This window comes from Bufo bufo, chromosome 10 (genome assembly GCF_905171765.1).
Source record: "Bufo bufo chromosome 10, aBufBuf1.1, whole genome shotgun sequence".
Taxonomy (NCBI): Eukaryota; Metazoa; Chordata; class Amphibia; order Anura; family Bufonidae; genus Bufo; species Bufo bufo.
In genome coordinates, this window is record NC_053398.1 from 2,083,648 (window position 1) to 2,102,539 (window position 18,892).

General features: G+C 45.6%; 1 protein-coding gene across 1 annotated transcript in view; it reads right to left on the reverse strand.

Annotated features, from left to right (window-relative positions):
• GALNT18 (polypeptide N-acetylgalactosaminyltransferase 18) overlaps window positions 1-18,892 on the reverse strand; it is a 507,876-nt gene that overhangs the window by 60,770 nt on the left and 428,214 nt on the right. Inside the window, exon 3 of the mRNA XM_040410370.1 lies at window positions 10,765-10,931. Coding sequence (XP_040266304.1) covers window positions 10,765-10,931 — 167 coding nt within the window. The remainder of the gene's footprint in view (window positions 1-10,764; window positions 10,932-18,892) is intronic.

The window sequence follows — 18,892 nt, forward strand, 5'->3', positions numbered from 1 at the left end:
CAGACCTTCTTTCCATCGCTCCTTCAGACCTTCTTTCCATCGTTCCTTCAGACCTTCTTTCCATCGTTCCTTCAGACCTTCTTTCCATCGCTCCTTCAGACCTTCTTTCCATCGTTCCTTCAGACCTTCTTTCCTTCAGACCTTCTTTCCATCGTTCCATCAGACCTTCTTTCCATCGTTCCTTCAGACCTTCTTTCCTTCCACCATCTTGAATGTTTCCTGCTCGCAGTTTTATTTCTGGGTACAGAATGTTCCTTAAGCATTTGGCTTCTGATTCAGAATTGTTTTTGCTCCTGGAGAAATGTCTTGGTCGCACTGAACACAACGAATCACATAAAAGCTGCGACGCTGAGGATGATGGAACCAAAGGCCGTCACCTGCACAAAGCAGAGAAGAAGCTTCCAGAACCTGTCTGCAGAAAAGCTGGGTGCTGCACCCTTAGGGCTCGTTCACACGACCATTGGTGTCCCGTGCCTGTGCTGTGAACCACAAATTGTGGTCCGGTATGCACGGGCACCTTCCATGGGGCAGGCGCATGGGGATCGCAGACCCATTCACATGAATGGGTCCACGATCCCTCCGTTCCGCAAAAAGATAGAACTCCGTAGTGTTCCGTTCTGTGCTTCCATTCCGCATCTCCGGATTTGCGGACCCATTGAAATGAATGGGTCCGCATCTGTGATGCGGAATGACAACGGAACAGTGCCAGTGTATTGCGGATGCACAAATTCGGTCCGCAATACGGTAACGGGCTACCAGCGGTGTGAACGAGCCCTTATCCTGTAGAAATTTACTGCAGAGATTTGTCATGCAGGACTCTGGAAACAAGGAGTAACAACCAACAAGGCCCCACAACTTCTTAGAAGGGTTTTCACCCAGCTTTCCTGAAGCTGCCACCTGGAAAAGCTGGACATGACTGTTCCCTCAGGGGCTTTCTGTCACCCAGCTTTCCTAAGCTACTGAATGGTACTCATTGATATCCCCATTCCTCCATATTATGGGTTATATAGAGTGGTCCTTGTAAGTTTGTGTGTAATAATGGTGTACACAAAGGGGCACATTTATAAAGACCAGCCTTTTAGACGCGGGTCTTAATAAGCTCCTGCGGTGGATCCGTCGGAGTTATGTACAGGCGCCAGCCCCTCCATAACTTCGGCCCATCTAGCGGCAGTTCTAAATGTAAGACAACTTCTGAGCTTCTTACATTTAGACCATTTTCTATGCCTAAAAAAGCCCACGCCACGCCGACAATTTTAGACCTGGCATGATCGGGGGAAAAGTCGCAGATAGAGGCCCAACTAACCGTTTTTAGGCATATTTCAGATTAGTAAATGACCCCCAATCTGTCCGACTGTGGATTGGTGGAGTCTAGACTCTTTAGAGATGGGTCAGTAACATTTTCTGGCCTGATGAGCATCAACAACTCTCCTCCTGAGGTCCTCAAAAATCTCCTTTGTTCCTGCCATGATAAACTTCCACAAATGTGTTGAGAACATCTGATGTTGGTGACATAAAGTAGGTCGCCCTCACACCTGATTGTCATCCCATTGATGAACCTTAAGGTTCACATACTTTTACCGCTCACAGACATGTGATATCGGATCATTTTCCTCAATAAATAAGTGACCAGGTCTAATATATTTGACTCATTTGTTTCATTCGGTTCTTTATCTACTTTTAACACTTGTGTGAAAGTTTTAGGTCAAATTTATGCAGAAATATAGAAAATTCGGAAGGGTTCACAAACTTTCCAGCAGCGCTTTAAGCAGTTCTAGAACTTGGAAGAGCTGTGTGATCCCCCATGTCAGGGGTCACAACCTCCAGACTTGATGATTTCCCGTCCATTTCTCTCAGATGGTTGTGACCTGTTTTCGGGAAAGCTGGGTAACCAGCAATATGGCCGCAGCCATCACTGACCCAGATTCACCGTACAAGATTCGGGGAGAGCCGGGTGACCCCAGATAACAGCACGTGTGCTCCCAGCATGCCTTGCACTCCTCCTGCTCGCATCTCCACGTGGTGTGGCAGAAAAGGGGTTAAATGTCATGTCTCCCGACCGTTCTGATCAGACAGTTTGAGGTTTCTTTTGCAAGCAGAGTCCGAGGAGTGACGAGACATCACAGCGATCGCCGGCTGCCGCTGACATCTGCTCCGGGCTCTACTCCCTACGACTCTGTCCAACTTTAATCAGGAAGTCAGGGTCGGAACATTGAACAGCATGAAGCAGATGGCGGCACAAACGCAATTCACATCAAAATCACTCTACGGAAACCATCATCACGACTCATAAAACGTTTCCAAGTCTAAGTGTGCGTCTAGTTCCTGCAATCTATTGTTCTCTGTCATCAGCCATTTCAGGATGGGACAGGCTGACGGAAGTGAAGAAACCCTCCTGCCCCCATTCACAGCCTTATATCACATATGTCCTGACGTCTACACCCATATAGGTCACCAGTATCAGCCGCTCCTCTTATAATGGTCCAGCACCATTATAAGCTCTGTATTTCAAAAGCAGTGAGTCCAAATGATGCTGCATGTCAACTGTCCGACTGAGAAAGAGCATTTACCAATCATCACCTCCACAGGGATCAGAGATTGATCGATATGGCGGCATTATACCCAGAACCCTGCAGAAGACACAGTGTGGGGATCTAACACAGAATTAAATCATATAAAAGGATGAGATCCAGAACTCACCAGAAAAGGAGAAATCTGAGAGATTCAGGAGAAACATCAGCAACATGACAAAGACACAATACAAGATGTAAAAAGCAGAACCACACGGTATTCTGTGGTCTACAGGGCAACTCTGGAAACAAATCTCCTACATTAAAGAATATAACTACTATAATACTGCCTCCTATGTACAAGAATATAACTACTATAATACTGCTCCTATGTACAAGAATATAACTACTATAATACTGCTCCTATGTACAAGAATATAACTACTATAATACTGCTCCTATGTACAGGGATATAACTACTATAATACTGCTCCTATGTACAAGAATATAACTACTATAATACTGCCTCCTATGTACAAGAATATAACTACTATAATACTGCTCCGATGTACAAGAATATAACTACTATAATACTGCTCCTATGTACAAGACTATAACTACTATAATACTGCTACTATGTACAAGAATATAACTACTATAATACTGCTCCTATGTACAAGAATATAACTACTATAATACTGCCTCCTATGTACAAGAATATAACTACTATAATACTGCCTCCTATATACAGGAATATAACTACTATAATACTGCTCCTATGTACAAGAATATAACTGCTATAATACTGCTCCTATGTACAAGAATATAACTACTATAATACTGCTCCTATGTACAAGAATATAACTACTATAATACTGCTCCTATGTACAAGAATATAACTACTATAATACTGCTCCTATGTACAAGAATATAACTACTATAATACTGCCTCCTATGTACAGGAATATAACTACTATAATACTGCTCCTATGTACAAGAATATACCTACTATAATACTGCTCCTATGTACAAGAATATAACTACTATAATACTGCTCCTATGTACAGGAATATAACTACTATAATACTGCTCCTATGTACAGGAATATAACTACTATAATACTGCCTCCTATGTACAAGACTATAACTACTATAATACTGCTCCTATGTACAAGAATATAACTACTATAATACCGCCTCCTATGTACAAGAATATAACTACTATAATACTGCTCCTATGTACAAGAATATAACTACTATAATACTGCTCCTATGTACAAGAATATAACTACTATAATACTGCTCCTAGTACAAGAATATAACTACTATAATACTGTCTACTATATACAAGAATATAACTACTATAATACTGCTCCTATGTACAAGAATATAACTACTATAATACTGCTCCTATGTACAAGAATATAACTACTATAATACTGCTCCTATGTACAGGAATATAACTACTATAATACTGCTTCTATGTACAAGAATATAACTACTATAATACTGCTCCTATGTACAAGAATATAACTACTATAATACTGCCTCATATGTACAAGAATATAACTACTATAATACTGCTCCTATGTACAGGAATATAACTACTATAATACTGCCTCCTATGTACAAGAATATAACTACTATAATACTGCTCCTATGTACAAGAATATAACTACTATAATACTGCTCCTATGTACAGGAATATAACTACTATAATACTGCTCCTATGTACAAGAATATAACTACTATAATACTGCATCCTATATACAAGAATATAACTACTATAATACTGCCTCCTATGTACAAGAATATAACTACTATAATACTGCTCCTATGTACAAGAATATAACTACTATAATACTGCTCCTATGTACAAGAATATAACTACTATAATACTGCCTCCTATGTACAAGAATATAACTACTATAATACTGCCTCCTATGTACAAGAATATAACTACTATAATACTGCTCCTATGTACAAGAATATAACTACTATAATACTGCTCCTATGTACAAGAATATAACTACTATAATACTGCTCCTATGTACAAGAATATAACTACTATAATACTGCTCCTATGTACAGGAATATAACTACTATAATACTGCTCCTATGTACAAGAATATAACTACTATAATACTGCTCCTATGTACAAGAATATAACTACTATAATGCTGTCTCCTATGTACAGGAATATAACTACTATAATACTGCTCCTATGTACAAGAATATAACTGCTATAATAAGTCCACAAAGCACAAGGTAATGAACCAGAATTGCGGCATTTATTGTTTACGCCTTCCTCTAGCCTGCGTCCTGTATTTTCTTGCTATAGGGCGGTTTTCAGCTCCGGATGTACGGTAAGTTTTGATCACCCGAGGCTCATGAGCCCCTGACATAGGCTTATATGAAGTATTTAGCGCTCATTAGTACCATCCTATATGAATGATCGCATTATGTAGTTGAAGTTACACTAAGGGACGGTAGATGTAACACCCGGCGCCTTCTCTTATAGAAATGTTTTTATATGTAAACGAGGTCTTGTCATCATTAATAGCCGTCACTTCTGTCCGTTTTTCGCACTGTGCTGTGCCGTAATCCTTCTCCCGATTACGATTTCCGACATCTTTCATGCCGCGCTCATTCTGACAGATAGATCACTGTTGGTTTTCTAAAGAAACAAACAATTTTACTCCAAACCTGAAAATTCAATTTTCCAGCAGATTAGCGCGTCCATTTATCCCCGTGTTTTTGGCGAGCAGTGAGCCGCCATGTTCATGCTTCACATAGAAACACCGTCAGTAGGATTTATGGGGAAGACCTACGAGTGCAGACGTCATCCTGATGGTGAAGAAGCGATGGGCCCCGCAGGCATCAAACCCCAGACCCGGCGACCCGTTGTACGTGGGACGGTGCCTCGTGTACTGTGGGTGCGCGGAACTCTGGCGGCAGATATGGATATGTTGCACCCTCCCCCTCCATTAGAACCATGTTATCCAATCTACAACTTTCTAGCAAACGTCATCCCCCACTGCTTTCCAATTTTCAAAACCTCTGCTTGCTGCATCCATAAAAAATTTCTGGTTTACACTCAGGGTGAAAGTCTGTACCACTCTCATACTTCTCACAGCTGTAGGTTTGCTACAATTTTATCCAGTCTAGAAAATCCTATGTGAGCTAAACAACACTTACAGCACAAAGCTTTGTATTGTCTGGAATAATGTATCCACAACGTATCAGTGCAGGCCAAATGTATCCACAATGTATCAGTGCAGGCCAAATGTATCCACAATGTATCAGTGCAGGCCAAATGTACCCACAACGTATCAGTGCAGGCCAAATGTAATCGCAACGTATCAGTGCAGGCCAGATGTACCCACAATGTATCAGTGCAGGCCAAATGTACCCGCAACGTATCAGTGCAGGCCAAATGTATCCGCAACGTATCAGTGCAGGCCAAATGTATCCACAATGTATCAGTGCAGGCCAAATGTACCCGCAACGTATCAGTGCAGGCCAAATGTACCCACAATGTATCAGTGCAGGCCAGATGTATCCACAATGTATCAGTGCAGGCCAAATGTATCCACAATGTATCAGTGCAGGCCAAATGTACCCACAATGTATCAGTGCAGGCCAGATGTATCCACAATGTATCAGTGCAGGCCAAATGTAATCGCAACGTATCAGTGCAGGCCAAATGTATCCACAATGTATCAGTGCAGGCCAGATGTATCCACAACGTATCAGTGCAGGCCAAATGTATCCACAACGTATCAGTGCAGGCCAAATGTATCCACAACGTATCAGTGCAGGCCAAATGTATCCACAACGTATCAGTGCAGGCCAAATGTATCCACCATGGATCAGTATGTATCTAAAATGTATCAGACTGAAGTCCTGGATGTTTTGGTCACACAGCATTGTCTAGACTGGATAGAATAGTAGCAACTCCTCAATTGTGAGAAATATTAGGTCAGGTTTTGAAGAAAGATCTGTTCACTGACAACAAGCAGAGATCCTGGTTATATGATGGAAACACTCAAGCACAAACTTTATAAAAAAGATGCCAGCAGTACCCCCTTCTCCCTAACAAAATAAAACGCAGACTAGTCCAAGCATTTAATTCTTCACCTTTTCAAACACTCTGCTTGCTGTCATGAGGACGAAAACAGTCTCGCGCTACAGGTACAGCTGAGAGCTTTCAGCCTGGTGTCCACAGCGGAACATTTACAGCAGGTCACAGTTGTCTCTGCCGATACATTGTAACAAGGACATCTGCTGTGGACAAGGTCAAGACAGGTTTTCTGGCTGGAGAGAAGAATGTTTTCATTCACTTACAGCAAACCGGTAATAAAAATGGTAAGTTATTGAAGATTGTTATAACGGGGTCAGGATAAGTGGCTGCCATACATCTCCTAATGCCAGCTACATGGACCGTGCGGTCACCCAGCTTTCCCAGGCCCCTGAATCTCCCTGCTGCTCAGGACTCTGGGAAAGCTGGGTCATTTGAGGCTTTATTATGCAGTAAGATGGCAGAGCACAGAGATGTTGCTTGGCAGTCATTAGCGCGGCGCTCTTGTTCCAGCTCGTTATCGCCGTCGGCTCCGGGAAAGCTGGGTGGAGGCTCTGGCTGGAGAATAATTAGCTTTTACTGGTATTTCTGAAATGTGAGGATTACCTGCCTGACAGCGAGCCCCCCCCCCCCCCCCCGCGCGGAGCGTACCATCTGAGGCTCGGACACTCATTAAATCCTAACGATGACGGGTTGGTTTGCTCCTTGTCACTGTTAATTAGTCCGGATGATGCCGCTTGTCTCCATCAGCGTTTCTAGCAGCGACGACTCCTAATGAATTCAGACAGGGAAAGATCGGGAACGTTCTAGAAAGAGAAACGGCAAAGTCTCGGATGGCGGAATTATTAGCGCACGTGCGGTCGGATGTGTCATTGTACTGCTGACATCAGTGGGTTAAAGCCTAGGTAAAAATGCTCTACGGCCAAGAGCTCGCAATCCGGGGTGGGGGATGGGGGGACTGTAAAGAAAAAAAACAAAACCCTAAATTCTGGAATTCTTATAGGAAACCATTATAGCGATCCATCAGGCGCGTGGGGGCCCAGAAAATACATTAAAAACACCATAAAGGGGTCTTCTGAAAAAGTTCTCCTCCTTTCTAACAGACTTTGTTTCACTTCCTCATCATCTCTGCTTGCTGGCAGTGAATGAGGAGATTCATGGTTACCTCCGGAGGGTGTACAGACCTAATAATTCTCACAGCTGAGGGTCTGTTACACTGGTATCCAGTCTGGACCATCCTCTGTGAGTAAACACATCAACACAAATCTCTCTCCTGTCCTGATAGTTTGCTACAATGTATCAGTGCAGGTGAAATGTATCAGTCTGGAGTCCAGGGGATTTCCATTGGATTGTGTAGACTGGATACAACTGGAACAAACCCTCAGCTGTGAGCAGGACTTGGTCACTTCAGATATTCACCTTCTGGATGTACACAAGAATATTCTGGGACAGCAAGCAGAGTTCTTGTATTCCGTTTTATCAGGATTTCAGATGCTTCCTCCCCGCCGCGTCCGTTCTTTGCACACATCTTATTACAGTCGAGAACAAAACAATTTATCAACACCGGGAAATATTGTTACCATCAGCGATATCGTATCCACAGGGGCCCCGCGAGAACAGCGCACAGATGACAGCGCGGCTGCTTACGGGCCGAGATCCGAGCTCCACAGCACAAAGTCCTTCAATCCGGCATCCGATAATCCAGAATATCACAGAACTCAGCCGCTTGGTCAGAAGGTAAGAAGCCACTGGGGCACATTTACTAACGGACTTGCAATTAAACGTGAAAAGTGGCGCAAATTCCCGTTTTCTGCCCGGCCCCGCTGGTTTTGAGAGGGGGCATTGCTCCCACTTGAACCATTTGGGGTTGATAAGTAGGGGGTGGGGGTGGGGGTGGGGGGGGGGCACATAGATTTAAGAAAAAATATAGACCTAAGAATTCCCCGCAGGCGCACGCAGCACGAATACGTACAGCCACGTAGGTGCAGCAGCCAGCGAGGACTGGGGTTTGTAGGGTCTCCCCATGTTCTGGGGGGTTTGTAGGGTCTCCCCATGTTCTGGGGGGTTTGTAGGGTCTCCCCATGTTCTGGGGGGTTTGTCGGGTCTCCCCATGTTCTGGGGGGTTTGTCGGGTCTCCCCATGTTCTGGGGGGTTTGTAGGGTCTCCCCATGTTCTGGGGGGTTTGTAGGGTCTCCCCATGTTCTGGGGGGTTTGTAGGGTCTCCCCATGTTCTGGGGGGTTTGTAGGGTCTCCCCATGTTCTGGGAGGTTTGTAGGGTCTCCCCATGTTCTGCGGGGTTTGTAGGGTCTCCCCATGTTCTGGGGGGTTTGTAGGGCCTCCCCTTGTTCTGGGGGGTTTGTAGGGTCTCCCCATGTTCTGGGGGGTTTGTAGGGTCTCCCCATGTTCTGCGGGGTTTGTAGGGTCTCCCCATGTTCTGGGGGGTTTGTAGGGCCTCCCCTTGTTCTGGGGGGTTTGTCGGGTCTCCCCATGTTCTGGGGGGTTTGTAGGGTCTCCCCATGTTCTGGGGGGTTTGTAGAGTCTCCCCATGTTCTGGGGGGTTTGTAGGGTCTCCCCATGTTCTGAGGGGTTTGTAGGGTCTCCCCATGTTCTGGGGGGTTTGTAGGGTCTCCCCATGTTCTGGGGGGTTTGTAGGGTCTCCCCATGTTCTGGGGGGTTTGTAGGGTCTCCCCATGTTCTGCGGGGTTTGTAGGGTCTCCCCATGTTCTGCGGGGTTTGTAGGGTCTCCCCATGTTCTGCGGGGTTTGTCGGGTCTCCCCATGTTCTGAGGGGTTTGTAGGGTCTCCCCATATTCTGGGGGGTTTGTAGGGTCTCCCCATGTTCTGCGGGGTTTGTAGGGTCTCCCCATGTTCTGGGGGGTTTGTAGGGTCTCCCCATGTTCTGCGGGGTTTGTAGGGTCTCCCCATGTTCTGCGGGGTTTGTCGGGTCTCCCCATGTTCTGAGGGGTTTGTAGGGTCTCCCCATGTTCTGAGGGGTTTGTAGGGTCTCCCCATGTTCTGCGGGGTTTGTAGGGTCTCCCCATGTTCTGCGGGGTTTGTAGGGTCTCCCCATGTTCTGCGGGGTTTGTAGGGTCTCCCCATGTTCTGGGGGGTTTGTAGGGTCTCCCCATGTTCTGGGGGGTTTTCTCCAGTTTCCTACCACTTTCTATACTTTTATTATTGGAAACAGTCCGCAGGTTTGCTGACAGACCGCCCTGACCGCTTAGCTGCTGGACGCAGATTGTTTCTCCTACATCACATTAATGATTGATGCAAAGAGGAGACGCCAAAAAACGCACAGCAGGGTGCAGACACTGAACAAGCAGGGGATGCCGGAGATTTCAGCTCTGAAGCCTGAATTACTGTGAATGCACTAGAATAGATAAGAATGGAAGTGGCGAGTATTGTTATTGTTTGCTTTTAGTATGCAGCAAGGGTTGGTGGATTTTAGGGCCTGTGTCCCTTTAAGGCGTACAATATCTTGATGTAAGGCATAAGGTGGCTCTGGCGATGTCGGGGTTAATCCTCGCACACATAAGACGATATCCCGCGCCGCGGAGAATGCAATCCCATCAATCCATCACCTGCCGCTGCTCCCGGCCCTGATTGATAATTAAATTAACTTCTCAATCAGGGCTTCAGACTGAAGAAAAGAATCCCAGTGGAAAGAGAGGCGCGAGGAGGCATGAGGCGCGAGGAGGCCACATGCCGTGCCAGGGAGCCTCTACGTGAAGACCGGAGCGGGCACTGAATAAAAGAAGAGCAAGTGATCAGCAGAATGTGATCGACCCGACAGGAAGTGAAGCAATTAAAGGGCCGGATCAGTCTAAATAAACCTTGAAAATGCTGAGGAATCAAATCACAAGATCTCTGCTTGCAGTCAGTCAATGGAAACAGGAAATGTTTACATCCAGAGGCTGTAACAGGATGTGCCAACAGACGGACAAGGCAAAAGCTGGTGTCAGGCTCTGCTTGCTGCCAGTGAATGGAAACATTACATTCATCCAAAGAGGTCATTAATGTGCGAATCTGGGCTGAAATCAGAAGTAACCTTCACGTGGCCTTGGCTTCAGTGTATGGGAAGTAGGGGATTAGATTGTCAGCTCCTGGGCAGAGGGACTGACCCCCAAAACTTCACAGACTGGCCCCCTGACCCCATGACACAGAGGACTACCACCCACCATTATCGCTGAAGTCGTCCACCAAGATGATCTCCTTGAGAAGCTCCGCGGGCGTCCGGTCAATGGCGGAATGGATGGACCTCAGGATGACGGACAGAGCTTCGTTGACAAAGATGAAGACTATGCTGACCTGGGGCAGACGAGCCGGATACGTCAGGTTCTTGCATCTGTGGAGGGAACGAGATCAATATTAGAAGTAGATCAGAGTTGTCATAGGGACGCGACCGTCTAACCCAGGGGTGCACAACCTGCGGCCCTTGATACCATTCTGAGTGGCCCCCAACCATCTGGTAACAGACATGTATGCCTATGTCTTGTGGCTGCTCACATGTATTTTTCATGTATTTCTCCCATTAGATGGGAGTCCTGGAGGAGTAACCAGACATTAATGGTATATAATGTGTGTTCAATATGCCAGAAGTACAATATTTCAGTTGTTAATGCACCTTTAAATTTTAATTTCGGCCCTCGTCATTGGTTCAGTCTGGCAATGTGGCCCCCAACCAGGAAACGTTGTGCTCCCCTGGTCTAACCGGAGGACTGGGATAAGGTGGTCTATGGCTGCAATCAAGGGGCCCATGTACTGTCCTTGCACAGGGGTCCTCTCTGGTGGGGTCTCCCAGCAGCACAGAGTATTACCGAGTATTACATGTTCACCGGTAGCAGAAATATCTGCCTCGTGCCCTGAATGGAAGGTTTCTGCGGCAAAACTGCCACGTGCTGGTACCTGTAGTTCCACAGCAGCTGGGAAATTAAATCCTCTGCCGTCATATACAGCGCGAGATCCTTCATTTTTATTGTACCTTGTGCTGATGAATATAATTCGAGCAGGTGTTTCCATGTCCCTCCGCTCCAGCGGCTCGGAATAGCGTGCAGGTGCGCAGAAATATGATAGTCATGAGCTGTCGGCTGTTTAAGTGTCGACGACGCGTGCGGTACAGACAATGCCATGCTCAGGGTGCCCACAGCAGCACAGAGGATTTCACAAGTAGATGGCCGTGCTTTGGATTATCCGCAGTCACAGCGCTCCATCCACACGTGTCATGGCCGCCATCCTGCAGGATCTCGTCTCTTCCACATTCAAATGGTCAAGGTCAAATGTGATTAACTCCAGTCACATCCAGAGCTGCACTCGCAGATCTGCTGGTGTCTCCCTAGCTCTGATGATCTCACCGCCTGCCTGCTGGATCAGTGTCTGCACACATCTCCTTCAGTGCAGCAAATCATTAACCCCTTCAACCACCGTGACGTAACCCTATGGCCCGGTGGTAGAGGTAATGTATGGAGCGAGCTGCTGCAGTGAGCCCGCGCCATACGTGGCAGGAGCCGTATCATACAGCGACACCTGGCCGCAATAACGGGAAATTTAATCCCTCAGGTACCACAATTAAGGCCTCATGCACACGGCCGTTGTGCAAATTGTGATCCCCAATGCACAGGCAACATCCGTGCGGCGGCCAGGACGGACACGTTCTATTTTTTTGCGGTGCGGAGGCACGGACAGAAACACCACGGAAGCAGTGCATAGTGCTTCCGTGCCTCCATTCCGCACTGCCGCTCCAGATTGCGGACCCATTCAAGTGGATGGGTCCGCATCCGTGACGCGGGGTGCACACGGCCGGCGCCCGTGTATTGCCGACCGCATGAGGCCCAACACTGATCACGGCACCTGTGAGACGAGGCAGCGGGATGACGCTCCTTCATATCAGAGCCCCAGCAGTGAAATCACAGGGTTACCATGGCAGCCTGGACGTTGCAAAAGCCTTCGAGGTCTGCCATGGTAAGATCCCTGCTGCACCGAGCATGAGGCAGAGCTCAGCAGGGATCGCGATCCTATTCATCCTAATAGATCTCTATTAGGGTGAATAGGTCAAGGGATCAAAAGATTCCAGGTTCTAATAGCTATTGAATAAAAAGTAAAAATTAAAAGGTTTAAAATCACCCCTCTTTCCCCATTTTAAATATAAAATATTTTAAACAATAAAAAAATAAAATAAACAAACATATCAGGTATCACCGCGTTTGAAAATGTCTGAACTATTAAAATATTTTTAAAAATTCCTGTGCGGTAAATGGAAAAAGCCCTCGTACAGCTCTGAGGATGGAAAGTTATCGCTGTCAGAAAATGGCGATGCAAAGAAAAGTTAGACTTTTTTGAAAGGTTTGTATTTTTTTAAAAGTATTAAAAAAATAAATAAATAAAAAACGATACAAGTTTGGCATCGCTATATTTGTATTGAGCCGCAGAATAAGAACGTCATGTCATCTTTAGCGCGCAGTGAACGGTGTGATGTCAAAACTCCCAAAACCTTTTCCGTTTTTCCCCCCGTTTTCCAATAACGGACAGGGTGAAGTTCTCTCACAACAAACAAGGCCTCATAGGGCTATAAAAACGGAGAATTATAGCTATGCAAAACCAAAAATGGGCCTGTATTTAAGGGGTTAAGAGCGGCTGCTGCCTGTCAGTGACTGGAGCTCCCTCTACACCACAGGAAATCTCCTGCCTACTGATCACGTAGCACAGCTGGGTGTTTGGAACAGTGTGCAGGGCTTGTCCTAAAACATGTAATGGCGGCGCATCCCCCGGGGACAGGAGTGACAGGCGTGAACGACCGCGTGTGATTATGACACAGAACGGCGCCATTGTTCACTTCGGAAATTGAAAAACAACCTTGAGAAAAACGTCCGCGCAAAAGTGTTAGTAACCATGACGATGAACACAGCGGATCCATCACGATTAACACAATCATGTTTGATACACAGTGGCGTAGCGTGGGTTCCCAGCACCCGGGGCAAGTCAAGTATTGCGCCCCCTTCCCCCCCCCCCGCAGTAGATGTCACCTGCAGTCCTATGTAACACCACAGATAACACAGTGATAACAGAATACAGATAATGTAGTAAATGTCACCTGCAGTCCTATGTAACACCACAGATAACACAGTGATATCTCTCTGAGTTCAGATAATGTAGTAGATATCACCTGCAGTCCTATGTAACACCACAGATAACACAGTGATAACTGAGTACAGATAATATAGTAGATATCACCTGCAGTCCTATGTAACACCACAGATAACACAGTGATAACTGAGTACAGATAATATAGTAGATATCACCTGCAGTCCTATGTAACACCACAGATAGCACAGTGATAACTCTCTGTGTACAGATAATGCAGTAGATGTCACCTGCAGTCCTATGTAACTCCACAGATAACACAGTGATAACTGAGTACAGATAATGTAGTAGATGTCACCTGCAGTCCTATGTAACACCACAGATAACACAATGATAACAGAATACAGATAATGTAGTAAATGTCACCTGCAGTCCTATGTAACACCACAGATAACACAGTGATAACTGAGTACAGATCATGTAGTAAATGTCACCTGCAGTCCTATGTAACACCACAGAAAACACAGTGATCACTGAGTACAGATAGTGTAGTAGATGTCACCTGCAGTCCTATGTAACACCACAGATAACACAGTGATCACTGAGTACAGATAATGTAGTAAATGTAACCTGCAGTCCTATGTAACACCACAGATAACACAGTGATATCTCTCTGAGTACAGATAATGTAGTAGATGTCACCTGCAGTCCTATGTAACACCACAGATAACACAGTGATATCTCTCTGTGTACAGATAATGTAGTAGATGTCACCTGCAGTCCTATGTAACACCACAGATAACACAGTGATAACTCTCTGAGTACAGATAATGTAGTAGATGTCACCTGCAGTCCTATGTAACACCACAGATACCACAGTGATAAATCTCTGAGTACAGATAATGTAGTAGAGGTCACCTGCAGTCCTATGTAACACCACAGATAACACAGTGATAACTCTCTGAGTACAGATAATGTAGGAGATGTCACCTGCAGTCCTATGTAACACCACAGATAACACAATGATAACTGAGTACAGATAATGTAGTAGATGTCACCTGCAGTCCTATGTAACACCACAGATAACACAGTGATAACTGAGTACAGATAATATAGTAGATATCACCTGCAGTCCTATGTAACACCACAGATAACACAGTGATCACTGAGTACAGATAGTGTAGGAGATGTCACCTGCAGTCCTATGTAACACACAGATAACACAGTGATAACTGAGTACAGATAGTGTAGGAGATGTCACCTGCAGTCCTATGTAACACCACAGGTAACACAGTGATAACTCTCTGTGTACAGATAATGCAGTAGATGTCACCTGCAGTCCTATGTAACACCACAGATAACACAGTGATAACTGAGTACAGATAATGTAGTAAATGTCACCTGCAGTCCTATGTAACACCACAGATAACACAGTGATCACTGAGTACAGATAGTGTAGGAGATGTCACCTGCAGTCCTATGTAACACCACAGATAACACAGTGATCACTGAGTACAGATAGTGTAGGAGATGTCACCTGCAGTCCTATGTAACACCACAGATAACACAGTGGTAACTGAGTACAGATAATGTAGTAGATGTCACCTGCAGTCCTATGTAACACCACAGATAACACAGTGATAACAGATAATGTAGTAGATGTCACCTGCAGTCCTATGTAACACCACAGATAACACAGTGATAACTGAGTACAGATAATGTAGTAGATGTCACCTGCAGTCCTATGTAACACCACAGATAACACAGTGATAACAGATAATGTAGTAGATGTCACCTGCAGTCCTATGTAACACCACAGATAACACAGTGATAACAGATAATGTAGTAGATGTCACCTGCAGTCCTATGTAACACCACAGATAACACAGTGATAACTGAGTACAGATAATGTAGTAGATGTCACCTGCAGTCCTATGTAACACCACAGATAACACAGTGATAACAGATAATGTAGTAGATGTCACCTGCAGTCCTATGTAACACCACAGATAACACAGTGATAACAGATAATATAGGAGATGGGTTTGAGGCCCCAGAATTCAGAACAAGCACATTTTCTCGTCTCTGCAGTTTGACAAAAAAAAAAAAATCTTCGTTTACTACTTTTCCATCATCCTCCCATCTTCTGCACAAATCCCCCTACTACCCCCAATACTATACTGCAGAAACAGATAACCCCCCTGATAATAGCAGTACCATGCAGACAGTGCCCAGCAAATAGCGCCCCTGACACTAATAGTGTAAACATAACGTCCCCCAATAATAACTGTGCTGAGCTGATCCTGTGCCAGGTGCCCCCCACAGTAATAGTGCTCCCAAAAGTCCCACCAATAGGAATAATTCTCTGCTAGAGCACACATGGCAGTAATAGTGCTCCTACAGGCCCCCAACATGCCCCCACTGTGCCCCAGAAGTAATAATGCTCCCATAGTGCCCATACTAGTAATCATGTTCCCCATAGACCCCCAGTAGTAATAAAGCCCATCATAATGTCCCCCAGTAGTAATAATTCTCCTTATAATGTGCCAATGCAGAAAAGACCCCCTTTTAATGCCCCCAGTTGAGCTAATGTCCCCATAGTGTCCCCATAATGTGCCAGTATAAAACACCCCCATAGTGCTCTTCTCCCCCCTTGCTCCTAATGCCCCCCATTATGAACCAGTATAAAATGCCCCATATACAGTGGGGGAAATAATTATTTGACCCCTCACTGATTTTGTAAGTTTGTCCAATGACAAAGAAATGAAAAGTCTCAGAACAGTATCATTTCAATGGTAGGTTTATTGTAACAGTGGCAGATAGCACATCAAAAGGAAAATCGAAAAAATAACTTTAAATAAAAGATAGCAACTGATTTGCATTTCATTGAGTGAAATAAGTATTTGAACCCTCTAACAAAAAAAGACTTAATACTTGGTGGAAAAACCCTTGTTTGCAAGCACAGAGGTCAAACGTTTCTTGTAATTGATGACCAAGTTTGCGCACATTTTAGGAGGAATGTTGGTCCACTCCTCTTTGCAGATCATCTCTAAATCCCTAAGGTTTCGAGGCTGTCTCTGTGCAACTCTGAGCTCGAGCTCCCTCCATAGGTTTTCGATTGGATTAAGGTCCGGAGACTGACTAGGCCACTCCATGACCTTAATGTGCTTCTTCTTGAGCCACTCCTTTGTTGCCTTTGCTGTATGTTTTGGGTCATTGTCGTGCTGGAACACCCATCCACGACCCATTTTCAGTTTCCTGGCAGAGGGAAGGAGGTTGTCGCTCAGGATTTCACGATACATGGCTCCGTCCATTTTCCCGTTTATGCGAATAAGTTGTCCTGTGCCCTTAGCAGAAAAACACCCCCAAAGCAAAATGTTTCCACCCCCATGCTTGACGGTGGGGACGGTGTTTTGGGGGTCATAGGCAGCATTTTTCTTCCTCCAAACACAGCGAGTTGAGTTAATGCCAAAGAGCTCTATTTTGGTCTCATCAGACCGCAGCACCTTCTCCCAGTCACTCTCTGAATCATTCAGGTGTTCATTGGCAAACTTCAGACGGGCCTGCACATGTGCCTTCCTGAGCAGGGGGACCTTGCGAGCCCTGCAGGATTTTAATCCATTGCGGTGTAATGTGTTTCCAATGGTTTTCTTGGTGACTGTGGTCCCTGCTAATTTGAGGTCATTAACTAACTCCTCCCGTGTAGTTCTAGGATGCTTTTTCACCTTTCTCAGAACCATTGACACCCCACGAGGTGAGATCTTGCGTGGAGCCCCAGAGCGAGGTCGATTGATGGTCATTTTGTGCTCCTTCCATTTTCGAACAATCGCACCAACAGTTGTCACCTTCTCTCCCAGCTTCTTGCTAATGGTTTTGTAGCCCATTCCAGCCTTGTGCAGGTCTACAATTTTGTCTCTGACATCCTTGGACAGCTCTTTGGTCTTTCCCATGTTGGAGAGTTTGGAGTCTGCTTGATTGATTGATTCTGTGGACAGGTGTCTTTTATACAGGTGACTAGTTAAGACAGGTGTCCTTAATGAGGGTGACTAATTGAGTAGAAGTGTCTAACCACTCTGTGGGAGCCAGAACTCTTAATGGTTGGTAGGGGTTCAAATACTTATTTCACTCAATGAAATGCAAATCAGTTGCTATCTTTTATTTAAAGTTATTTTTTCGATTTTCCTTTTGATGTGCTATCTGCCACTGTTACAATAAACCTACCATTGAAATGATACTGTTCTGAGACTTTTCATTTCTTTGTCATTGGACAAACTTACAAAATCAGTGAGGGGTCAAATAATTATTTCCCCCACTGTATAGTGCCCCAGTAGATGCCCTCAGTTTCCCCCGTAATTTGCAAGTATAAAATACCCCTTGTTAGTGCCCCCCATAGATGAGCCCATAGTACTCCTCTCTCCCCTTCCCCATAGTACCCACCATAATGTGCCCCAGTTTAAAATGCCCCTATACAGAGCCCCCATATAAAATACTCCTTTGTGGCCTCAGTAGATGCCCCCAATAATGTGCCAGTAACACGTGCCCCCCATAGATGCCCCCCAATTGTGTGCCAGTAACACGTGCCCCCATAGATGGCCCCCAATCATGTGCCAGTAGCCAGTATTGACCATATAAAAAACCAAACACTTATCCTTACCTCCGTGTCAGCGATGCGATGCAGCCTCTCCCGGCCTGTGTCCCGCGCTGTACGGCTCAGGCAGCGTGATGATGTCATCGCGCCGCCTGCATCGGCCTGTGATAGGCTGCGGGCACTAGGCCGGCAGCCTATCAGAGGAAGAGGAAGGGGAAGGGGAAGGGACACGCCTCTCCCTGCCCCGCAGCAGCACTTCCGTCTGTATCTCTGTCCTGAGGACGGCGATACAGATGACTATGGAGAGGAGCGCTGCCACAATGTAAGCGCTAATCTCCCTGTGCCCCGCCCACTTGTCACCAGGCCCGCGCCACCTGGGGCCATCGCCTCACTTTGCCTAATTGGCGGTGCGGCCCTGCTGCAACAGCCCCCCCACGCTATGCCACTGGTGACACTGTCCACAGAGCTGATGTATCTAATCCCACCATGTCTTACTATCCACAGGGCTGATGTATCTAAGCCTGCCATGTGTGATACTGGCTGCTGTATCTAATCTTGCCAGCTGTGATACTGTCTTTGGACTGCTGTACCTAATTATTATGTGTGATACAGTCTGGTGAGCTGATGTATCTAAGCCCATC